Here is a 25,416-nt window from a genome sequence, read left to right on the forward strand (position 1 = left end):
TCCCTGTTAAGAAGTCCCAGGAACAAATGATCTTCACCCCCAGCTTCCCTGAACTCTACTGAGAGAGTTCTGTTCTTCCCAGAGTGCGTGGGCCAGTTGTGGTGCCTCTGGAAGTTGTACCTGTGCTTGGGAAGCTAGAAATCAAGATACTAAAGACTTTTTGCAAAGTTTCACGCATCGCCCGCTTGCAAAGCGCATCCCCATCAGTGTGAGGAAATTCCAGCCGCCGCGAAGATCGAGATCGTCGCAGCGCCTTTTTCTGCTGCAAAAACCGACTCATCCTTCGCCTGCGGAACGCATCGCTCCGGTGCAGGAAAAGTACCATAGCTGTGAACATCGTCGCAGAGCCTGTCGTCACTGGGTGAGATCGTCGCACCGCCTGCTTGCGGACCGCATCACGTCGCTGCGAGAGTCGTCGCAGAGCCATGGCATCAAGGGACCGCGAGAGGAGAAGATCGACGATGCGCCGCGCATCGCCGCCGCACCTGAGATCGTCGTCGTCCCGAAGATCGTCGCATCGTACCTTTTGCGAGCCGCTTCCACCAAAACCTGTGCACCGGAATCCACGCAAGGTATTGCATCCCTCCCCATACAGACCGGAGTCCTCGCACATGCCCACTGCGTCCAGCTGGGTTGTCGCATCGCCTCCCTAGGGTCTCAGGAGTGACGCATTGCTTGCTTTTCAACGCTGCAGCTTTCACTTGGAACTTTTGTTGCATCTAAAGGTACTGTTGGCTAAAACGTGACGCAACTGTGGATTATGTTAACTCAACCTTAAGTACTCTTTTGAAACCATATTCTTGAACTGTGTATGTTGGATTTTTGTCGTTTTGGTCTTGTGTAGTTTAGATTAAATACCTTTATTTTTCTAAACTTTTCTGGAGTCCCTTTGTGGTGTTTTCACTGTGTTACTGTAAGAATTGGTACAAATACTTTACACATTGCCTTTGATAAGCCTGACTGCTCGTGCCAAGCTACCAAGGGGGTGAGCAGGGGTTATCTAAAGAGTGTATCCTTCTTACCCTGACTAGAAGCAAGGGTCCCTATTTGGACAGTGGTACCTACCTCTGCCAACTAGAGACCCCTAGTTCTAACACTTGCTTTACGGAATGCGGTGTTGGACTGGTGTTGGATTTAGAGTCCAACACCTTCCCTACTGATAGACGAACTGGAGTTAGAATAGTAGTTTAAACTATTCCAAAGTCCAGCGCTTTCCTAAGGCAATTTGTTGTAATGGAACTCGTCATAACGACACAGTTGTGGTACTGACTGCGTTGTTAAGCCATTCGTGGTTTTTGCATGCGTGGTAACAGATGCTAACTGATAGGGCTGACCAAAAGCCTATGGATATGGATTTTAACTAGGATTTTTGTTTTTTTTTATTTTTTTAAAACATGAGTCTTGCTAGACATCTAAAGCTGCCTCCAAGCAGATCTAAAAACACAGGCAATTGCAGAGAAGCTATAAACGTGTGAGAGAGGCAGGCAATAGAAGTTATGCACACATATAATAAATACAAGCAGGCAGAAACAGATCCATAAATATATAACAGAGGCAGGCATTAGAGTTCCTGTACAGAAATAAAAGAGGAGAGAAATGGAGTCACTGTACCATACACCATAGGTAGGCAGTATATGTTATGCATACATGTGATCGACGCAGGTCGCAGAGACTCTAAAATATAATAAGTAGACAGAAGAGGTAATGCACACAAATCACCGAGACAGGCAGCAGAGGCTCAAAAACATACAACAGGCAGGCAGAAGATATTCTGCACACTTAACGGAAGCATGCAACAGATGTTCTAAAACATAAAACAGCGGTCGATAAAACATAATTGGGTGTTTATAAGCATATAACAGGGGCAGGCAGCAGAGTCTCTCTAAACGTATAACCGAGGCCAGGAGCCTAGATGTTTTGAATATATGTCAGGAGCAGAGGTGTTATGCACATATAAGAGGCATGCAGCAGAGGTCAAATTACAATGGAACAGACATTGTGTGAAGGTTAGCAAAACGGACAGAATGTGCACCCAAAACAATTTGGATGTTTTACTGATAACATAATAAAAGGCATTCGATTGGTCACCGAGTTCTCTCTAGGGATACAGCCATTGGTCACATTTTAACAAACCAGATGAACCATCCCAAGGCTTTGGGGAGGACTATATACATCGCTGCATGACATGTATGTACTCCATGGCCTGTGATAAACCTTCAGAGGCAGAAGCAGTAGTAACAATTCACACAAGAACACTCAGAAGTCGTTTCAATCAGTATATTCCCAATGTTTAAGAAAGTTTCTGCCTAGATGTTTGATGTCAGATGTAATTAAAAGACACATTTTGCTATTTACTGTAACAGTTAAAATTTATACTTTTTTCACTCTTAGAAATGAAGCATTCCTTGCAAACTCTGCACTGTAATTCACTTGTGAGGGAATATTATTAATATGCCGACCTGCAGTCAAAAAGCTAGAGCAGCTCTGAAGAAAAAGGTTAATCAATTCTTAATCTTAAGGGGCTGCAGGTTCATAAAACTACTCTACCAGGCTCATCTAATGAAAGGATCATGAAACATGAGGATGCTAAGGAAAAATACTGTATTTATTGTGAAAGAAGTAATGGCCCAAAACTTTTTTCCGTGCTGAAACTCATTGTGAATGAGCGAGGAAGTGTGTCCTATGTAAGTCAAAGAGGGCCTAATCCTGGCAGGATTTCGATGCGGTATACATTTCCGTACAATGAACCTTAATGGATTGTTTTTTAACATAGATGGTGCTTCGCGTGAAAACCTGCCATGGAACAGCTACAATGCTGGACTACAGTTTCTGTAAGATATTTTCTGCTCCAGCAAGTCTTGAGCTTTGACATAACTTCATTGATCTGTTTCTACCTCTCCAATCTATGGAAAGTCTTGCAATAGATGTCCCCAAAGGTTATTTCAGGAAAACCCAAGCAGCCAGGAAAAATACAACTGTGCATAGATATGTGCCTCCCAAATAAAGCGATCAAACAGGAAAGACACATCACACCTACGATGGATGACATCATCATGGACCTCAATGGGGCCCAGTGATTTTCAAAGCTCAATGCCGGATACTACCATCTACAACTGGATTCTCCACACAAACAGAGATACAAGCACCTGATCTTTGGAATATTATCTGCAGCTGAGGCATTCCAAAATGCCATCAGGGAGGTGCTCTCTGGTCTGCAAGGGGTAATGAATGTCAGCAATGACATTCTAATATACTCCGCCACAGCTGAGAAACATCTTCGACACTAAGAGCCACGCAGTAGCAATTGAATGATCACAGCCTCACTCTCCATCATGAGAAATGCACCTTTTTTTAGATGAGCAACAAGTTCTTTGACTACATTTTTACCCAGAGTGGAATCCAGGTTGGCCCAAGGAAGTTGCAAGTGATCCAACAGGCCCCCACGCTATGCAATGCCACTGAACTTCACAGTTGTTTTAGGTCGGTTACATACTGCAGCCAGTTCATCCCCAACTGGGCGACCATCGCATAATCACTCAGGGCATTAACAAAGCCAAACGCCAGGTGGGTCTGGGGCCCCATGGAATAGAACGTGTTCGAAGGCGTCAAGGCGGTGCTCCTTAGCAAAGCAATGATGGCCTCTTTTAACTCAAAGAAAAGAATAGAGCTCATTGTGAATGCTAGCTCGGGGGACATATCTTCGATGCATCTAAGGTACTGTCAGCTGGTCTGCTTCACTCCTGAATCTGGCCTGCACTCCATTGTGGTCGGACTGAATTTTTGGATTTGCGGATCCAGGGCGACCAGATAGCCCCAGTTGGAGCTACTGACTTTTACGTACTGCATTTTTCGTTAATATTGCAAAATTCACATCTTAATCTCTGTGCATTGGAATTTCATCGTTTTAGTCTTGTTTTACTCAGGTAAATATTGGCTATTGTTCTAATGTGGTGTGGAGTACTTTTATGGCATTTTCACTCTGTTAATCTGTATGTGTGCACAAATACTTTCCACATTGCCTCTCTAGTTTAGCCTGACTGTTCTGTGTCTAGCTACCAGAGGGGGACAACAGGTACACTATTAGTGTGTAGTACATTTACCATGACTAGGATTGTGGTTCCTGGTTGGACAGGGTGCATACCTGTGTCAACCAGAAAGCCAATTTTCTAACAGCAACTTCACAAAAGGGGACCTAGAACACATTCCTGCAGGAGGATGGCCCTGCTCTACTCATGACGTTTACATGATAAGGGGCCTCCACATAATCATTCCCACAAGCCTGACATGGCGGGTGGCTGAGCTTGCTCATTGAGGGCACCAAGGGACTGTCTAGATCAAGAACTGGCTATGAGTGAAGGTGCGGTTCCCGGTATTCAAAGCCACAGTGGATGACCTCGTACAGCAGTGTGAAGCATGCCACGGCACACGCAGCGCAACCACAGATAATCACGGAAGAACATTCTGATGCCCCTTGGAAGTTCAGCCTTGATTTTGGCTGCTTTCCAGATAGGAGAACCACAATGGTGCTAGTGGACAGCCATTCCAAATACCTCATAGTAAAACTGATTTATTCAATAGCATTCTAAAATGTCTCCCCAGCACTGGAGAATTTTGTTGCCCTATTCGAACTCCCAGAAAGGATTAGAACAGGTAATGGTCAGCCATTTCAACGTCTCAAATTACAGGCTTTCCTACTACACCTCGGTATACAGCATCGAAGGATCACACCGCAGTGGCTGCAGGCCAACGGCAATGTCAAGCGCTTTATGCGAACATTAAACAAGGCCCTGAGAATTGCTGAGCATGATGGCGGAACCCTGAAACTAGTCTACACTGGTTCATGCCGGATTACAGAGGCACCCCACATTGCACAATCCAGTGCCCCCCCCCCCCCCCCCCAATGGTCTCTCATGTTAAAAGGATACTATTGGGACATGATCCCGGGACACCATGATTTATCCCCACCTTAGTATGACCTAGAGGGTATTCAAAACAGACGGGCGCAGATCAACACAAGGGGAAGAATTAAGAGGAGAGCGAGCCATCGCTGCCTGCTGGTACCCAGAGATCATGTTCTCCTAAAGGACTTCTGATGGGGTGGAAGTTCTGCATACCATATGAACCTGAAGCTTGGGAGATAACAACTGTGGAGGGCACAATGCTAAACTTCCGTTATGGTGTGAAAACGATGACTAGGAACGTGTCCTGGTTTAAGAAGGTAGACACCCCAGACTGGAGTGAGAAGGATGCAGGAGGGGACCAAGAGGAAGAAGGCATAACTGCAGAGGACAGGCCACACAACTAACAGGGAAATTACCAGTCTTCAGACCAAAACTGGCGTGCAATTGAACAACAGACCCCCAGAATGATATTCTCAACCTAGCAAAAGACCTAAAGGTTTTATGTGCTAGACACACTCCTGAGACTCAGAGTAAAGTGGGGAAGGGGTGTAGGTAGCCACCAAGGCACTATACCCGACCGCCCAAAACTGGAGGTGCCACACCACACCCTCTGACTGGGCGTGGCCAGAGGATATAAATAAAGGGGTGAAGAACAGCTTGGGGTCTTTTCCCGCACTCTAGCATCCATGTTTGTTGTGTGGTTCTGTACTATGCAGTATCTCCATATGGGCCTCCCTGCAGGCCATGCCACAGATGGGATGAAGAAAGTGCTGAAGAGTGTGAAACTAGGAGATAGGGAGTAGGTATATAGGTTAATCAGTCAGTGTGGAATGGGTGCCACAAAGTTCTCACAAATAGCATAACAAATCAGACTTGTTATTAAGTTTCTGTGCAATGCATTTGCGTCCAGCCATATTCATCATTTTTGTATGCCATGTTGAGAATACTGGCACTGTAGGTATTTTCCAGAGCCTGATAATGCAGAACATCCCAACAGCAAGAGCCGTGGCCAACCTGCATCCACAGTGAGAAGTTGCACATAAGATACCAGACATCATGGAGCATAGCCAAAGAGGCTGTAACTTTGAAATGGAATCCACAGGATCTTCTCATTAGTCACATATTTGGGACCAGTACTGAGGTAGATTATGTAGGACCACACAATGGGGATCAATGCATTCCGGTATCCCACATCTCCAGCAAAGTAGGGAAGGACTTACTTTGCAAAGTGCAATGTGAGTGGGATGCAGCACATTCATGGAAGATCAAGAATCACCTACTGTTTATGCCTCCCCTCCCTAACTCCTAGTGAAGGAATAAAAGGATGTCAGACCATTCCTTGTCCATGAATTATAAGAAGAGCTTTTCCTGCCATCTGGTCCTAATGGACGTAGCCACTGGGGAGGAAAATAGAAGTTCAAAGGTAGTGCTGGATAACCCAGAGAGTGCACACCCAAATTTGACTCATATCCTAAAGCATTTACTTTCAGGGGGGAGAATTAGTGTATAGGGAGACTTTCCTAGCATAGATTGTACAAAGTGAGTACATGGTTGATTCTCAACAATTGATGGAAAATCAATCTAAAGGCTTTGAGGTGCTTTTGAAAGAGTTCCATTCGACTGATATAGTAAATCATTAGTAGCAAGGATACCCATATCAGATGACTCCCTCCAGAATTACTGCCCAATCCCACATTACCCCACAAAGGAGCATCCCTGTGAATCTGTCAATTTACATTCATGTGCTTGTGAGTTGTAATCCAGGCCAGTGCAGTGGCCTACACAACATGATTAAAGATTTCAGTGAATATGTGTTTCCCACCACAGACTGGATCCACATCTCCTGTAGCAGACATACCTCTTTCAAGTGAGTACACAGAGGGGTTTAACCCAGCAGTGGGGCTGCAATCTGTCAATATGATTTACTTGGTGAGCGAAATAATAAGTTCCCCTATATGAAAGTCTCGGGTCTGAAGATGAAGCTGTCACATGAAACTTAGTAAACTTGAGTCTCTGCCTTGCAGTACAACAGACACATTAATTCATCACTGACTTGATTTTAAAAGAATCGATTTGAGGATCAAAGGGAGTACATAGCAAAGATGTAATTTTACCGCGGAGCAGTATTTATCTCTATACTTCATACTGTGCCCCACAGTGATCACTGAAGCCTCAACCATTATGTAATGTCATTGGTGTATTCAGTGGCAGTGGCTGGATTTTATCACGTACCGTGCTTGGCAGTCCTAATTACTAAGATTGACCGGAAACAAGCATCCTGGGACTCGTTTCAGGGCATCACCCTTCATCTACTTGGCAGTTTGGGCTGGACTGTTCCCACAAGGAACAGGATCAAGACTGATTTGCAAATGGCTGGGTCAAAACTGGGGTGGTGTGGTGAGCAAAAGAATGATGGATTTAACCCAGATCCTTGTCCTGGGGGTGAATGCTTGCATTGTCCAGCATTCCATCCATCAATTGTTTATTTTGCCCCGTTTTATCTTGGTCATTACAGATCTGGCAAAGGTAGTGTAATTTTTTCTCTTGAGGTCCAGCTGGGTACAAAGCCTGATTTGTATGGATGTATATGGTTGGAAATCAGGGGCCCACGTCTGTTAGTCACTAGCTTGGTCAGAATTTTCATGTCCAATTAAGAAGGGAGATGAAACTGTAACTAATGTACAACAGAAGGAATTATTGCCAGTCTTCTAGATCAAGAACATTGTTGCGCAGTTAAATTCTGGGCCTGATTTCCAGTGCTTCTTTAATGAGTCACATAGAACTTGGGTAAAATTTAGCCTGGTGGAATTTTGCAACAATGCCCTCCAGGATAGTGCAAGGCACAATTAGTCATAGGGGAGAGTGTATGGTAAGAGAAAAGTCAATGAGATGCATGCACCATACACACAAAAAACAGTAGACCCTTTCCAGAGGGTGTATGAGCCTCCCAATACAAACCAAAGCATGGGTAGACATGCAGTCCAAGAGCAGAGCCCTATTCTAGAAGTTGCTCTTGTCAGCTCTGCTCGATCTGCTATGGACGGGCTTCACTGCTATATCCCAGTCCCCCCCCCCAACTCTCTTCATTGTACCAAACTCTGGGAATATCTTAGACAATCTAGATGACCTAGTGCCATTGAGGTCATATACAGAGCCCTCAATAAACACGGACCACTGAACCGATGGTTTTTGAGCACTCAACATGTCCCTCACCATCAAACCATCGGGCATATTTACAAGCCCCTATTGCCACAGGAATGTCACTTTTAAAGATGTTCCTGTGGCGAAGAGGGCTTCTTTGCAAGGCGGCGTTAAGCTTAAAACCACCTTGTAAATAAGGTCCCCTTTGACGCTATTCTTAGCACAAAAATGGTGGGCAACGGGCGGTGGGCATTCTGCCACAACATCCCATCCAGATAAAGTGTAATTCGGGTAGTCCGATCTTCCACGACAAAGGGCAGCGCTGCCCTTCGTCGTGGAAGATCGGACTACCCGAATTACACTTTATCCGGATATATACTTAACAGGGAACGTTACCTGGAACAAAACAGATCTTAATGTGGGACGTTTCAAATTGACTCTAAAAACCATTTGGTCTTAACACATGGAGAATGTTCACAGGAAACGCATGACATGCATACAGTAAGCCCTGAAGAAGTCCGTGTATGGACGAAATGCGTTGGCGGTTTCAAAAGGTTATTAAAAAAGAAAAATAAAGGATCAAATCGAAAACGAATACAACATCGACTCTTCTTTGGAATAATTTTGCGTTTGATTGTTTAATTGTTATATTGACCTGTAAAGTGTGCTGGGCTACTTTTTGCTTGCTGCCCCATATTTACAAGGATCGCGTAAATATGGGGCAGTGCCAAAATTAAGACCAGGGAAGATCTGGTCTTAACATGGCAAAATGAAGAGAAATGTTTAAATTCTCTTTGTTTTTGCTGTTTCTAGGTGTGCTTCATTCTGCAGCACACATAGAAACAGCAAAACGCCACAAAATATTGTTTATTGGCAGGAAGGGAAACCTTCCTGCACATAAAAAATCATTATGTCAACACAGTCCCCCTTACACTATGGTGCAAGGGTGCCTACGTTGGCACTCGGCAGCTGATTTTAGCACCAGGTTAGGGAGAAATGCAGGGGTGCACCATATTATTGTAAATATGATGCATCCCTGTGTTTCTAAAGTGACGGAGTCTGGCTTTAGCTATTTTGGAGCTAACCCGCACTTCGACATGTTTGTTGTAGATATGCCCCCTGTCTTCAGGACTGCAACCAGCAGTGATTTCCTGTAAAGTATGGCCTCCACACCCCTCTTATAAGTGTAAGTGCTGGATACCGCTTGCACTGAACCCAGGTGTTACAGACATGTGCCACTCTGCCCATCCAATTCCTCTTCAAGTTTGCAGCTTCCACTGGTGATAAGTGTGTTGTAGGAAAATAGTTAATTAGTACTGATAAGTAGGGACCTACCACTATTAATAAGTTCACAAACACAATTAAAGGTTCAGTCAAGGTCTCAATAAATTATTACCTTTCTCAACCCATGGTAACAGGCAACAATTAGGCAGGCTTCACTTAGGAGATAGGTATGTAAAGCATTTAAAACACAAATACATGAAATAAGAAAAATAAAAGACACAGTAAAAATTCAACACCAACTTATAAAAAATAGGTTATAATTTTAAGGAACAAATAGGTGCCAAAAATGACAAAAATCCAATGTAGGGAACCGGAGAGATTAATTTTTAAAGAATAAAAACTTTCTAGTACTCAAATAGCACTAATTTAGGACATCTGGTGGTGCTTGACCGGGACAAAGACAAAGTTAGAGGCTGACCCAGATGAAGCCCTGGTCGAATATACTAACGATGAAGCCCTTATTGAATATACTAAGTAGGAGTCCTTGGTCAAAAATTTTCCTTCAAAACTTTTCTGAAAGATTTTCCCTCATCGTCGAGTGAGGCTCATCTTCAAGCTGGGTTCACAGGAGGTCCCACTCAACTCCTCGAAGTCTCATCGAAGGTTGGAGCTCAGGAGCTTTCAGTGGGAGGAATGTGAACGTTCCAGTCAACGTATGGAATTTTTTTCTAATAGTTGCTCCAAACCTCTGGATCGTCTTCCTGAAGTTCCTCTTGTGGGTTCAACGTGTCCAAAACACCAATCCAAGGGCATAGAAGCTCTGAGATGGTCCTTTGCATGTTGGGACTTCAATTCCCACAATGCACTTTCCCAAATCCTTAAAAGTCCACTATGCACACTCCAGGATGGGGACTTCTTAGTGGAGATGATGCAGGTGGGCTCTGTTAACTTGTAGCTTTCCGGGAGTCCACTCCTTATTACTTGTGAAGCCAAGCAAAGTCCGTAGGGCTGTAGTACCTGATTGTGCAGCTGGTGCAACCCTTCAGAGTGCAGTCTTTAGGGTGCAGATCAGGGTTCCAGCAGGGCAGTACTTCTTCTCATGTTTTTCAAGCAGTAGATCTTAGTAGCTTTGAAGCTCTCCCATATGTATTCAGTTATCTTGCGAATCAAGCAGGGGGCACCCCTGACTAATGGGAGGCTGGGTGCTACCCTCAGGTATGACCACTTCCCCGAAAGTGTGGCATATACTTGTCCCAGAAAGCAGTATTCTTCCAAAATCCAAAATGGAGAAACTCTCTCCTGCAAGGTTAGATCAGACTAAGTCAACTCACTGGTGTGACTTGGTGATGAATTTTGAACACTCCCCTTCCAGCCCCTGCCCTAATAGAATTACAGGGGCTCATGTGTGGCTGGGGGTGCAGAAAGTGGGGGTGCAGGATGTGCTGTCCTAAAGTCTCATTCTCCCTTTGAAGACCAGTTTGGCCACTCCACCTCCATCCTGTCTTTTGCATCTGCAGCTGCAGTTCTCCACCCACAGGAAATCTTTTTTCTCTGTTGCAGCCACTTCACACTTCATTAGGACAGCTTGCCTCAGCCTGGCAGAGGCTGGCCACAAAGAGAGGGCAGCTGAAAGGTTGGATTTTGGCTGACAGAAAAGAAGTTTCTAGAACTTCTTTTCTGTAATAGTTATTACACATCTAACAGTGAGAAGTTGTTGGACTTATCATAACTATCATTTTGAGTCTTTGAATGATCTTTCTAGCTCACTCCTGTCGATATTTATACTTAAATAAAATATTTCCATGCTATCCTATAGAGCTAATTTTTTTCCATCACCAGGGCTTATAAAACTTTTTTTTATAATGTCCCTAATTATAGTTACAAGGCACACTACCAATGGGGCATCTAAGGGAGAACTAAGGGGTGACTTATATGTAAACATAATGGAGTTTGAGGCTTTGGAAGTACCTTTAATTCCAAACTCGAATTTGTATATACATTTGATGTAAAGGCAGGCTGAAAATCAGAGCTGCCTTTAAAGTGACAGCAGGAAACACAGCAGTGCACACTTAACTGCATTTAATCTAATGGGCCTCTAAACCTACATGCCCTATTATGTACTAGGGACTTACAGCTAGGCTGTCAGTACCAATTGTAATTAAATCTAATTACCATATACCTTATAATCAAAGCAGTCACCCCTGGTCTGGTAAGCAGAGGCCAGGGCACAGTCAGAGCCAGTTACCACCAATATAAACCAACAAATTGGGGTGATCAGGGCAAAAAGAAAGACTTTGTCATGTGTCCTGTGTAACAAGGAAAGCTATGATAGTATTTTCTTTCTCTCATTGTATTGTTAACCCCACTGATTTTCAATGAGATCTTGTTAAGGGATTTAAGAGTAAAGCGAGCCAGCATGGTGAACAGTCAAACAGTTAGTCTTATGATGTCACAGGTAAAAATGGAAGTCCTCAAAGTGTATAGGAGCAGTGTAGAACAGTCAATTACACCACTGATGTGGAGGGAAAAGTGCAGGGAGGCACTCTGGGATCTGGGTAAGGTGTAAACCTAATGTGACATCCTAATAGTCAAGGCAGTGGCATGAGGGGCAGTGGATATTAAAGTTGGGAAGATGGATTAGATATGTACCCGGTCAGTGCAAAAATAAAATGTCCAGCGAACTAAAAAAAATGCCAAAATGCCCAGATTCCATCCACCTATCCACCCACAGCTTAAGAGGAGAAGTGAAAATGAACAATGTATGTGCAAAAAAATAGCGAAAGAAGAATCAATTACTCAGCTACATATATCATGCAGTAAAAGAGAACAAATTCTCTTATATAGGCTTCCATAAGTTGTAGAGAGTGAACAATACCCATGATATATGGGGATGCAAGGGATGAACCATTGTCTCATCTCCACAAACATGCCCAGGACATGAGGTGCCTTCTCCAATCTGTGACCCCACCATCTGGAGATGCCCCTTGCCAACACGTATGGTAATGAAAGTCCACAAAGAACAGGTGAGTTTACTGTATAGGCATAAAGAATTCCATCTGTGGTAAATTTGGCACCACCCTGCATAAATGATAGGACGAGTTGTGGGCCACAGGTACTCAGTTTATCTCCTTCAATATACTACTAGCGATGTCTAGCAGTATGTATATATATATATATAGTCGAGCTCTATGGCACCAAACTCACTATATACTTCTCCGGTGCGCACCTCTCTCACGATTGATATCCATGTCGAGCAGGAAAGGGAAGGATTCCCTTTCTGCTCAGTGGACACCGATACGGCCAATCCTGGAGCAGCTCCAGGATTGGAAGGATCAGGGTAACCCAGGGCCTATTTTGAGGCTGGGTGTCTGTGCCAGCAACACCCCAGCTGTTTTACAGCCAGGGGATTGCAGGGTGTCCACTCAGCATGTCGGGCTGGCCATAGCAAAAGAGCCCACCAACGCAATATGCACACTGCCTGGGCAGCTGTATCCTGCAAGTGCAGGATTCAGCCCCGCCCCCTGTCCTCGCACTGCGGCAGTAAAGTGACATGCCACTTTACTTATTTGTTTGTGCCTGCTGTGCCCACAGCAGGTGGAGCGACGCTCCTCCGCTCAAATGGAGTAGCCAACCCTGTATTCTGCCCCAGGTAGTACAGGCGTGAGAGCAGGCAGCAAGATGCGTTGCATGTTGTCAAGGCCGTACCGTTTCGTGACTCCTGCACTGTACCGATGGGTTCTCCAGAATCTTCAGCTCTGACCTTCACCATTGGCCCACATTCCACATCACAGACCAAGTGTCTGTCCCATTTGTAATCCTGGGGACTGATCTTCTCTAGTGTTTCCCTCAGTCGTGGCAGGGTACGGGCGAAATGGACATGGCCATAGCACAGAGAGTCACTTCATCTTCACCCATCAGTTAGACTCAGGTCACCGTATGAGTCCACCAATATGGACGGCTGTGCATCTTTAGCGGAGAAAGCATTAGCGATTGGCAGCCATCTGTATCTTTACTTGTCCTCTATCTCACTCTTCGTTCAATTAACCAATGTTATTCAAGAGTTCTACTGCATTGTTTCTTGGAATTTAGGGATTTGGCAGGACAAGAGCTCAAATACCAGTTCTGAAGTTGCTTTCTGAGAGGAACAGTTATACATTTTTACGTTGAGACAACTGACACCAAACCATGTGTTTTCTTAGCAATTTATTCCTTGAGGGTGAGGTTGCAGTCCTGGGTAATCCAAGTGTCTTGGCAATGGGTAAACGTTGTGTGTCTTTGAACCTATTTCTTGCTTTGTTTTGGAAAATAACAAGAATTCTGACCTGGTGGGGTTGAGCTACAGGTCATCTGGACATTCCGGTCTAGATGAGCTGTAGGAAGTGTTTGAGGCATAGGATACTGGGCAGAGAATATTTTCCAGCAAAGCTGTACATAATTGGTAACTTGGTATATTGGTGAATTTTGATACAGTATTCAGTGAATTGAATTTCCAAGTGGAGGTTGAAGATGATGGGGGCTTTATGAAGCACTGGGGGAATGTGCAGATGCCGGGGATCTGATGCCAGTTGGAAAGGGAGGAGGAGAACCATTGTAGATTATTTCCAGTTAACAGGAGAATTTGCAATGCGCCTTACCCAACTTTTCCCGATTAAGGTTTGTGTCCAGAATTCTTTGCTTACAAACATTTTGCAGCCATTGACACTTTAAGACTTCCAAAACTGCGGAATGTCTACCCTTTCAGACTAAGATTTGTTTTAGGTCTTCTTCAAAAAAATTAACAGAGGCTAATTTGTTAATTCATGGATCAAATGGCTCTATCACTTAATAACTTAACTTTTTATACAGCACTTTATATCACACTTCGGTCATTATAAGTACTATAAGTAATAGGTTACCATCGCCCAACTTAATGCCAGTTAATTTCCCATCCTTGGAAGAAAGTTTAATTCCTGGTCCCTCATCTCTTTTTAATAGTAGGAGGATATAGGAAGGCAAGGGATGGGTTTAGTGTACTTTTTTCGACAACTGTAGAAGTTGCAAAGTTTATCTTCACTATTCCCCAAGCAAAGATCTTTTCCACCTTGTGAGATAATGTAGTTTTCTATCTAAATAATTTTATTTTCTTGAAATTCTTTATTACATTTTCAAAAATGATACAAATAAGGATCTTAAATCAAATACTGTTATACACACATAAACTGCAGATGACACCTAAAAGTATATGCAATAAAAATAAAAATAGAAGGAACAAAATAAAGAGTATTACAAATAGCACAATTGCATACATAGGTGATCATTCAACACATCAAATTACAAAGATATGTGACAAAATCGAGGAAACTTATGTGACAACAAAATATCCTTTGATCACCAGACAAAACAAGTGGCGGGCATTTGCTTTGGTATGCTACGGGTCTTAAGGAAAACACTGGACCTTCTGCCTGTGCCGACAAGACAATCCGTGGTCCATGCTTTAATAACGTCCAGGCTGGACTACGGAAATGTCCTATACTTAGGTGCCAGTGAAAAATGCTTGCAACGATTACAGCGCATACAAAATGCGGCGGCCCGTCTGATCCTACAACTACCTAGAAAAGCGTCAGCAAAAAAAGCATTGAGAACCCTACACTGGCTGCCGGTCAGAGAACGGGTGATGTTTAAGGCCCTCTGTGTAGGGCATCGCATCCTCCATGGAAAAGGCCCTAAGTACCTACACAGTCTCCTCAAACGTTACGAGCCTACTCGCCAGTTGAGATCTGGTGTTACGGGGCAGGTTCAGGTCCCTAAGTTCAAAAGAGTGCGAATGGGTGGATGGTCCTTTAGAGTCCAGACCGCCATCCAGTGGAACAAACTGCCAATGAGATTGAGATTGGAGACGTCAGAGCCCGCATTCCGAAGAGAGCTCAAAACAATTCTCTTCCCCAAAGCCTAAGACTCATACCTTAGAAAGACTCTACTTAAGCTGGATGTAAGCTATAGCTGAAGCGGCAACAGTTCAATAGCGCGGGGACACACTTGCTAGTGTAACCATGCGCTTTACAAGCTGTATAAAATAAATAAAATAAATAAAAATAAATAAACATTATGTTGTAAAACGAGAAGAATGCACCCATCAACAACAAAAAATTATGTGTTTAAAAAACGGAATATCATGAGTATAGAAAAGGGTTTACCTTTTGCTAAACATTTTATAAAGTTTGTGGAATTGGTATCCGAAAGGGTAACATTTGCAGATTTATTCTATTCATTAGAGGCACAGTAAAACACTTTGTGATCTTTACAAAGTTGTCCACACAACTTTGCAAAAATTATAACATAAGAATTCCAAACACCCCTAGTGCTTATTGTGCATTTAATAATTAACTTTATGAATTATGAGTACTTCAGTCGCAATAGAGTACATCAGAAGATATTGTATCTCTACTGTCCAGCTGCTAATTAGGTAACTTCACATTTATTTTGTGAATATGAAGCTGCTTTCTTGGAAATCATTTTGCAGTACGGCGCAAGCCAGTCATGCCGTTCGAACTGCAACCCGTTTGGTGGAGGGGTGCGGTATTATTGGCTCTTGTAATCAATGTAAATTCCCATAAGCAAGCTATTCAACATCTGCTGTCTTTTGCAAATTATGCATGATAATTACACGTTCATTATTGTAAATTGAACTTTCAATACTCTTTATGGTACTACTTAAGTTTTTAAATACAAACCACAGGCAGAACCTTCTGGTTTCCGTAATGGCAAAACTCTCCTTTCTGACGTTTACGGTTTTATGAGTTTGTCGTGTGACACAAAGCGTTGCAAAGCATTGCACCATTATAAAAGGTGGTTGGTGCAATGTACCGCAACCCTTAATAGCTTGCAGGGCCGGACAGGGGCCTGAAACCGGTCCTGGCAAATTGCTTGGCCGCCCCCCCCCCGTGGAGGGGTGTTTGCGAGGGCCGGTTTCGGCCGATTTTGTTACAGGGGGCCGATATTGCTGACCCACGGTAATAAAACCAGCCCCCCAGGGGCCCAAAACCAGCCCCCATCCTGGAGGCCCACCTGGGAAATGCCCAGAGCGCTCTAAGGCCAGTCCGGCCCTGATAGCTAGCGTCTTGGTGTTTTTACTAAAGGAACTTTTGAATTTCAAAGATGCTATAAAAACATAAATATCGAAACTGGTTATTTTACAATTCAGGGACCGTATTACACAAAATATGCATTTTAATTGTTTGTGTTGGACGCACCTTTTGAAAAGTGCACCCAGCGCAAACAATGAAAATGCACCGTATTATGATGAATGCGCTACCCCCAGGGCAGTCGCAAACTCGCACTGCCTCGAGGGCGGCTCATTTAGGTGAAAAACGGAGCGGCTGCTTTGAAGCCATTCCGTGTTTTCACACTACAGACGGCAGAGTGCAGGCGGCAACCCGTCTGCACTTTGAAGGGGGATTAGAGATCCTTTTGTAGACGGGTCAGTAAGTGACTACACCTGCTGCAAGGGAATGTCTGGGGGGTGCACAGGACCACCTTTACCACCTGCAGAGGGCTGCCATCAGGTGGCACACGGACAGTGTGCCATATTTTAGATGGCTCACTGTCAGTGTGACTCCTGAGAGCTTCTTTGCCTCTGTTCCCACATCTGTAATACGGCGCGGGGGTGCAGAGGCACAGGGATTCTGAATAGCCCTCTAAAGACAGCACTGGCGCTTTATGTACACCATCACTATCGGTATTAGAGAAGGGGCTGCACAAGCGTATGCAGGCCCTTCTGTAATACCAAAGTCCCTGGGGTCGCGCAAAGCAGGCACAAACTCCTGTTTTACCCCCAGGACATTTATATTATATGGCCCCAGAACAGGGGCAATAATTCACTCGCAGGTTATGTTTTATTTGTAAAATAACCAAAACTTATAGATATACTTTTAAAACTGCAGATTGTATGCAGTATGTGTATTGAGATGTAACAACTTAAAACCAAACTTGTACAACATAATATATATACGTCTCATTGACTGTTATCCAACGCTCATTTTCTCTCATAGCGACTGATATGTCCTTTGTAAATTTATCCCATCAGGTTGTTTATAAAAATAACGACATCCGTTTGGAGCTGTCCCGTTTAGCCAGGATTGGAGACACAAAGATGAAGATCTATGGTGATGTGGTCTTCAAGTGTGAAAACGTGGCCACGCTGGACCCTATTAGCTTTGAGAACCCTGAGGCCTATATCAGCCTGCCCAAGTGGAACACCAAACGCATGGGTTCCATCTCCTTTGACTTCCGCACCACAGAGCCTAATGGACTAATCCTTTTCACCCATGGAAAACCACAAGAACGCAAGGATGCCCGAAGCCAGAAGAACACCAAAGTGGACTTCTTTGCAGTGGAGCTGCTGGATGGAAGCCTGTACCTGTTGCTTGACATGGGATCTGGCACAATTAAGGTGAAGGCAACCAGTAAGAAGGCAAATGATGGCGAATGGTACCACGTGGACATCCAGCGAGATGGTAGATCAGGTAAGGAATCTCACTTTTGATCAAGAACTTGGTAAAACAGGGAGGCTTGCGAGCTGAGTTTGTATTTATCTGGGGCAAAACTAGAGGTTGCGCGTTTTGAAATTAACCTTGAAGCATGGTCTCATAGTCATTTGATAAAGTAGGAAGCCATAAACAATTCAAACAATAGTAACGTTCAATAATAAACATTACTTCAGAGTTAAAGAAGTATACTTGTTTCAGGAATTCTGTCTTTGAATGAATGGGGAATAACTCCCTAAATCAGAAGCCCAGTTTAACCTCATCAGCTATGAGCCTCCCATAACTTGTCTGTGTGGATCCATTAACTGTGCCCTTGTTTTCTATTCTAAACTTGTCTTTCTATACCCTGATGAAATTAGCCAGTAGGCCAGGAAGGACGGCTTAAGGAACATTACTTACTACCCAATATCCTGGATAGCACTTCAGGGTTTTTCTTAAGTGCCCAAGAACATAGCAGCTACAGGCATGACAGTCATAAGCACTTGATTTCCTAGTCTTAACCATGAACATGGTTATTCGTTGAACTTAATTATTATTATTACTACTAATTGTTACTAATGATTTCCAGACATCCTTACCTAAGTTAAAATAAATACCTCCTGGACAGGATATGGTGCATCAGAAACTGGAGTCTCATGGAGCACCACTAAAGATGAAACAAGAATGTTTTGACTGTTTTCCTCAAACTTAGCAAAGCAGGCTAGATAGATTTTATGTGTTGGAAGACAACCCATTCTTACGGGTGAAGTACAATACCTTTTCCAATGTTGTTTTATTCTTGAGATATTCAACAGCAACTGACCAGTACAACGGTGTTAGCTGGCGTCATAGGACTTATTCTTAGCCCTTAAGACCTGGCTTTTCACCAATTAAGCCTTAATTTACTGTACCTATGGAGTTTTCAGAACGCCAGGACACCTACGGGTAACAGAGCGCTGTACAAATGTCAAAAATAAATAAATTCTTGCAGCTAAATTGGGGCACTTTGTGTGAGGCACTTAAAAATCAGACATGCCAGTTTGAACAAACTATTTTTGGCAACAGGCTTGCCAGTAAAGGGTAATGGATGGTCCAGATGCTGGCACATTTGCCACGTCTCAAAACTAACCTTTTAAAAAATATATGTATATTTTTTTATATAGAGATAGTTCATAGATCGTAAATACACAAAACATTAAAAGGAGGAAATACATGTATAGCACAAGCAACACACCTTCATGGTAAATCAATGTTTAAAACCCTACCCAGTAAAATCCACAATGATAGTACAGTGCAATGATTCACATTCTTAGATACACAGTCTGATTTTACATTGTTTTTAGACATATCCAAATCGCAGCATCCCCAGGCTGCGTTTATCCTGAATTGTCCCTGAGAGCTTAAACGTTTTATAGGAGCCTACCATTTTGTTAACATACCATACAATCTGCCCTTTATGAAATCCTTTATGTAGTCTCCACAATATAGCTTTGGCATAGTCCAACTTTGGGTTTATTAACTCATTCACTACTGGGTGTTAGCAAACGTTGTTCTTCAGCTGTTTTCAAAATATTGTCTTTAGGTTGTTCAAGAACATGTTTCTAGTGTGCCTGATGCCATCACTGATGCCATTTAACATGTCATGAGTGATGTAATATGTGAGGACATAAACAGTGCAGTTGTGGAAGTGCAAGCTATAGTGAATAGATTACTGAACCATAGCTAACAACTTTCAGTGTTTTTAGATAGGAAATGTTAGTTTTTAACCCTTTTCAACACTTAACTATAATGTTGTCTTTTTCTGTGAATTTCCTATTTTTTAATTTTGTGAAAGGGAGATCATATTACCATACCCAACTATCACATTGCATTAACTTTTGTATTGTTCAGTAAATTTCCGGTGTTTTTGTTTATCATATTCGTTTAACACCCCACCTGCGCATCACCTGTGGCCATGCGCAGTGAAAGCTTGACACGAGCAACCCTGGTGGGTGGCCAACCCACAGCATCCTGCCCTCCATCGTCAGCTAGCTGTTCCTGCCCCTACCCATCTGTTTGCCATCTGCGTGCCCCTGCAACCTTCTTCCTGTCCTCCATTGTCAACTTGCTGCCCCTACCAGCTTGTCCTCTTGATCCGCTTGCTGCCCGCTCCCATCCCGTCTACTCTATGTTCTCTTTGCATTTCCCTATGCCTCCTCCCACCTGCCCTCTATTGTTAATTTTGTGTCCCCTACCCATGTCATCCTGCCCTCTGTGGTCAGCTTTCTACCTCTGTGCCATGAAGATGGGAAGTAGACGAGGGCAGGAACAGCTAGCTGACCCCCTCTCTGCCCTCCGTTCTCCACCTGAGTGCCATTGTCCCCTTCCAAACTCTCTCTGAGGTTTGTTGTGCTGCCCCTGCTGGGCTGCCCTGACTGGTCAGCTCCTGCCCTCTCCCTGCTGCCCCTTACCTTATTGCCTTCCCACCTGCCCTCAATTCTTTATGTACGTACACCTGCCTACTCTCGGTGGTACATTTGTTGTTCTTACTGATGTCCCTGCCTCCAGTGTCGAAATGGGACAAAAAGTAGGAGTAGGCACCAAAATGAAAGTGGTTCCCATTGACAAACCAGATAGTTAAAAATGTGGCCTACATTAGCAACTCAGTCAAGTTTTGAGCTTGTAAAGATAAGCTATACAGGTGTTTTGCACAGAATGGAAAAGTGCATGGACTTGTGTTTGCTGAAGGTAATTTGTTTGAAACTATCAGGGAAACATCAGTGAAAACAGGCCCACCTAGCCATAAAACAGGCCCACACACTGCTAAAAAAAACTGGCATGAACACTGATCCGTCAGACCTGCCCCATAGGCACTGCCCGATTGCCCTATTGGCCAGTTCGACCCGGCCTGCCTAACGTGGTTCTTCAATAGAGTTGCAAGTGAATACCAATTTGGTTGTCTCAAAGAGACATTCGTAGGTGCTCCTTCCAAATCAGCATGATATAGTTCCATGTTTTGCAACCTAAAAGTCCAGTTGCAAAATAATGAAAAGATACTGGGCCCTCACAGGAGGTGGTAACTCATTCACAAAAGGGAAGGGATGCCCTGGAACCTCTTTTGCTTTTAAATATAGCCTGTTTTGTTTAAGGAAACCTGGATGCATTAAAAAAAAAGTAAACGTTATTCAAGATAACATAGACAGCAGTGTGCCATCCCTGTGGGAGCCCCCAATCATGAGTTGCAAATTCTACTTACCGTATTAATATTCATGAGAGAGGTCAGATTGAAACCCACTATGATTACTTATTTGAGGAACAAATTGGTACATAGGTCGGTTCATAAATTCTTTTACTGTTTGCGAAAATACTACTTGAAATTTGGGAGCAGGATTTTGCTTTCCTCTAGCCTCTCGTTTGATACTGGCCAAAAAGGAAGAATTTGAACTATAGCATTGCACCATCAGACAGGGTATCCTAGAATGTCATTCTATAAAATATTAGTTTGAACTCCACATACATGACCAACAATTCCAGTAAAATGTGCATTACAGACTAATGAAATGCTCCAATAACTGATGATTGGAAACACATGATTAGGCAGGGTCTCATGTAATATACATTCTGTGATCCTATAGTACAGAAGAGTATGTTGCATATGACATATATGTAGCCGGGGTTTAACCTTTTAATGGTGAGCACCTTCATCTGGACTGTAGTCTCTAGTGATTGATCTGTTGGTGAATAAGAGGGAAGAACCTCAATCTTTGCCCTTGCCACTGCACCCCAAACTGTCTCTCTCCTTTTTCAATTGAGGCTTTCCACCTTCTGGCTCCTTTTCCAGCTGCTAGTCTCCATAATTCCCTCCCCCACTTGGGTTTACGGATACAGTGCTTTTCAAGGACTCTTTATCCTAAATCTGTGCTATCTGTTTGATTTTCAATTAATACATGAGACTCTCTGAAAGAAAACTAGTTTTTTTCAAGTGATTGCAAATAAGATCACAACAGAGGCTGGGGGAAGACTTTTTAAAACGCCACCTGCTCCCTTGTCTGAAATTCTCCCCTCCTGGAGCAGACACTTCTATTATAATGACAGAGGTTGGAATCTGGCTGCTGAATTAGGCAGGACAGAGTGACTCCGCCTCTCAGTCAGCATTTGTTTGTAATTATTAGGTACCTTTGCCAGGCTTCTTGTGTGTCTCTAACACCAGTGGCATTTCCAGCCTCATCCCATCTGTCTCTCTTTACACATTGTAAGGATTTAATATTCCACTCACATCCTGCCTCTTCAAAGATATATCAGAGAATCTCATCACCTCAGAAGGGTCTCTAAAGCCACTCACTGGTCTATTCAACCTCTGACGGTGCTGCCTGATGCAACTGCTTTGGGCTTTAGATCCATCACTCAGGACACAATGTACAGGATAAAAGTGCTATCAAATCTCTGCTGTAAATTTTGCATTTTTTCCTGCAGAATAAGACAAGACCACATGTTCCATTGCATTCTAAACACATTTTGGGAAGTTTTTTTCACAGCTTCCAAGTGTAAGAGACAATAGTGCTTGATTTAGAGTTTGGTGAATGGGTTATTCCATCACAAAGGTGAAGGCTATCCTGTCTGCCTTATTACATATGGGATAAAATATACCCTGTTGTACATTAGAAGGATATTGCAAGCCATCGAGGAGTTCCAGAACCATATAGAGCAACAAGGCTGAAAGCTGACTTCCTTTACAAAGCTATGGAACTGCAAGGTGACTTACAATATCCTTAACATGTAGGACAGAGGTTATTTATCCCTTATAATACATGGCCACATCATCACCTTTCCCGCAACCCACTGAATTCCTTGGTACTTACCTCTTTCATATGAAAGAGAGCACATGTTTGAAAACATGAAGAATAAAAATAGAATCTCTAGTGCAAAATGAATTACATCAAAAAAAGCTGTGAGATATATGTCACAAGCAGATATAAGAATTAGTTTAATACCAGTCATTATTGTTTTAAAAGGTGCAGTAGCTAGAAATATGTAGAACCATGCAGAAAAGTGATACATTTCTGTAATTACCAAGTGCCAGAAAAGAAGTATGTTGCTGTAAATGTCTCCTTTATGGTTGCCATTGTACAGCTAGAAAAACAGAATAGAAAGTAAGAGAGGCCACCTTTCCTTTTATTCTAAAAACAGCTGCTTCACTTGGTTATAATTGGCAGCCAGGTGTGCCGCAATTCGCTGATCATAAAGAAATTAGAGGTAGGTTTTTATACAGGGATTACATATCCCATGTTTTATATGTCTAGTATACCCTATGGAATTTGTAATAAAGAGGATTGGATAGGTGTCACAATTGTGGTGGAGTACCCGTCCGCCAAACTCTAAATTAGACCCATTCAAAGTTTTCTGTAATATCTAGAGAATATGTTTAGAATTTCTGCATGACCTTGTAATATTGATATAGTATTGTCCAGGGTTGCTACAGATTTTCAAATTGCAGGAGTGTTTGGAGACTATGTATATATGCAAGTCCTGGAAAGATTAGAGAATTGTATGCCCCATTGTCTTTAATGCAGATTTATGCACCCTGAAATCTCGCATACAAAATGAGTTTCTGGCTTTGAAGTGAGAGATGGTGACCAGGGACTCAGCTGTGGCTCTGGTTTCCAAATGGAACTTAAAGTTTGTCTACATGGCAAGCACTACGTCTTCAGTCAAGTAGACTCTATTAGACTCTGTTAGAGCGTTTTGGAGTTTCTATACACTGGTCATAAGTTATTTTTGACCTTCTATGGGTGTTTTGTTAGGTCTTGTCTTAGGGGGCAAGGGGTCCAGCAGGTGCCTCTAGCCAACTGTTTCAGGGATTCTCCTCCAGCAGTTGGAGGGGTTTGTTTCAACCTTGTCACTCGAATCTTATACTTTTCATCCTGTTGTTTCTCTGCTTTCTTCCTTATTCCCACTTTGTTGGGCCTCTGGGCCACCGTGTTTTTCAAGTGACAGTTTTGCATTGAGACTTTTAAATCATAATTGTTGGTCGCCGCATTGAGGTTTCCCATTTGTGAAGATCGTAGTCTGTAGAAATGTTGTGTTGTGATCACTCATTGTACTCCAGGCTGTGTCTGCTCAGTAAACAGATTTAAACCAAAAAGAAAAAAAAACTGGGGCCAAAAAAATAGGCATTCTTCTTGCAGGCAGACATGCACATAATTTCCAATACTTTTCTCCCCTTGATGCTGTGAACCTTTAAATAGTTCATCTGGTTTTTCATTGAAAACAACCCATAAACCCACCACCTACAAAATACCCACTCTCTACAGTCTAAGTTTCCCAAATTCCTCATCTTAGAAAGAGAATATGTTCAAGTGCCCTTCACGATTAAAATCATCCTTTCATCCTTATAATTCTTGCTCTGCCATTAGGAGGTGAGCTCTTCCTCTCAGCACCAATCCACATCACCAGTTTAGCTCATGGGCATCAGGGAAAACCACTGCCCTGACTAAGTAGCACTTGCTTTAGTATTTCCAACAGCGTCTTTGAAAGTCATCATTGACCTATCCTCTGAACAGAAGGTGGTTTTGCTGAGTCTTTTCTGCAGCACATTTAATACTGAAAGGCAAAGTTCAGTATTTATCTCACCATTTTCCACATTGAGTATTTAGCCTTATAGCTCATGGTAAAGATTAGAGTGGATGAGAGGTATAACCTGTAAGTCTCTAAAGCCAGCATTGTGTATCTGACAAGAATGCATTGTGGCTGTTTTAGGTCGATTACACTAAATATATCAGAGATGTTGCACGCATAGCCTGTACCTGAAGTATGATTTCTCCATTAGGATTCTACACACTGCATTTACTTAGCACAGCATATGCATCTGCAATGTAGGTATTAGAATTTCAGAAGCCATTATAGTTCTATCCCTCGTTACAAGTTTTTAGGTCGAGCAGACGTACTCTCAATGCATGAGCATTGAGAGAGTCTGCTTCAGACCTAATGTTGCCCGTTATTGGGAGAGTGGACACCAATCTGACACGAGCGTTTCCTTCGCGGTTTTCACCGCGGGAGCGCGTGTCTCACCCGCGCATGCGCAGAGTAACTCAGCATTTTTTTTATTTTTATTTCCCAGCCCCGAACCGAATCAGGTATCAGAGCGCTTCACATATAGGCAGCCCCCACCCCCCACCCCTCTGCATGCGCACACACAGGCAAGCGCATGCACACGCAGGCACACGGCAGACACTCGCTCACACACACCCCCCTCCCCCACAGTCACACACATGCACTCCAGACACATACACACGCGCGTGACCCCCATCCCCACCACTTACCGGGCTCTTTCGGCGTGTTCAGTGTCTCATCGCTCCACTTCTTCCTCGGCGGCGGCGGCTGTGGCTGCGGGCGGGACTTCCTGCTGGATTGCAGGCCCCGCCCCCGTCTCAGGCAAAAGTGCCTGACTTCCGTTTTTTTTAAACTGTGGCTCTCTATAACGGAAGGATAAACCCTGTGCCATATAGCATGCGCGTGAATGGACACTCACTGATCAACAGCACATGCGCTTTGATTGCAGAGAAACATGGGTAATATTGATCCCTGAGGGACAACGCAGCTAGATTTCAGGGGCTGAAGAGCAAAATGGGGTATTGTGACCACCTTAAATCTTACCTACAAAAAATGCTTCT

At 43.3% G+C, this 25,416-nt stretch overlaps 1 protein-coding gene across 11 annotated transcripts in view; it reads left to right on the plus strand.

Moving 5' to 3' along the window:
- The window catches only part of NRXN3 (neurexin 3), a 2,205,897-nt gene that overhangs the window by 538,021 nt on the left and 1,642,460 nt on the right, over window positions 1-25,416 (plus strand). For all 11 annotated transcript variants that reach the window (XM_078659992.1, XM_078659991.1, XM_078659982.1 and 8 more), the window contains one exon: window positions 17,329-17,767. In XM_078659992.1, coding sequence (XP_078516118.1) covers window positions 17,329-17,767 — 439 coding nt within the window. The remainder of the gene's footprint in view (window positions 1-17,328; window positions 17,768-25,416) is intronic.

Source organism: Lissotriton helveticus, chromosome 9, assembly GCF_964261635.1.
Source record: "Lissotriton helveticus chromosome 9, aLisHel1.1, whole genome shotgun sequence".
NCBI lineage: Eukaryota > Metazoa > Chordata > Amphibia > Caudata > Salamandridae > Lissotriton > Lissotriton helveticus.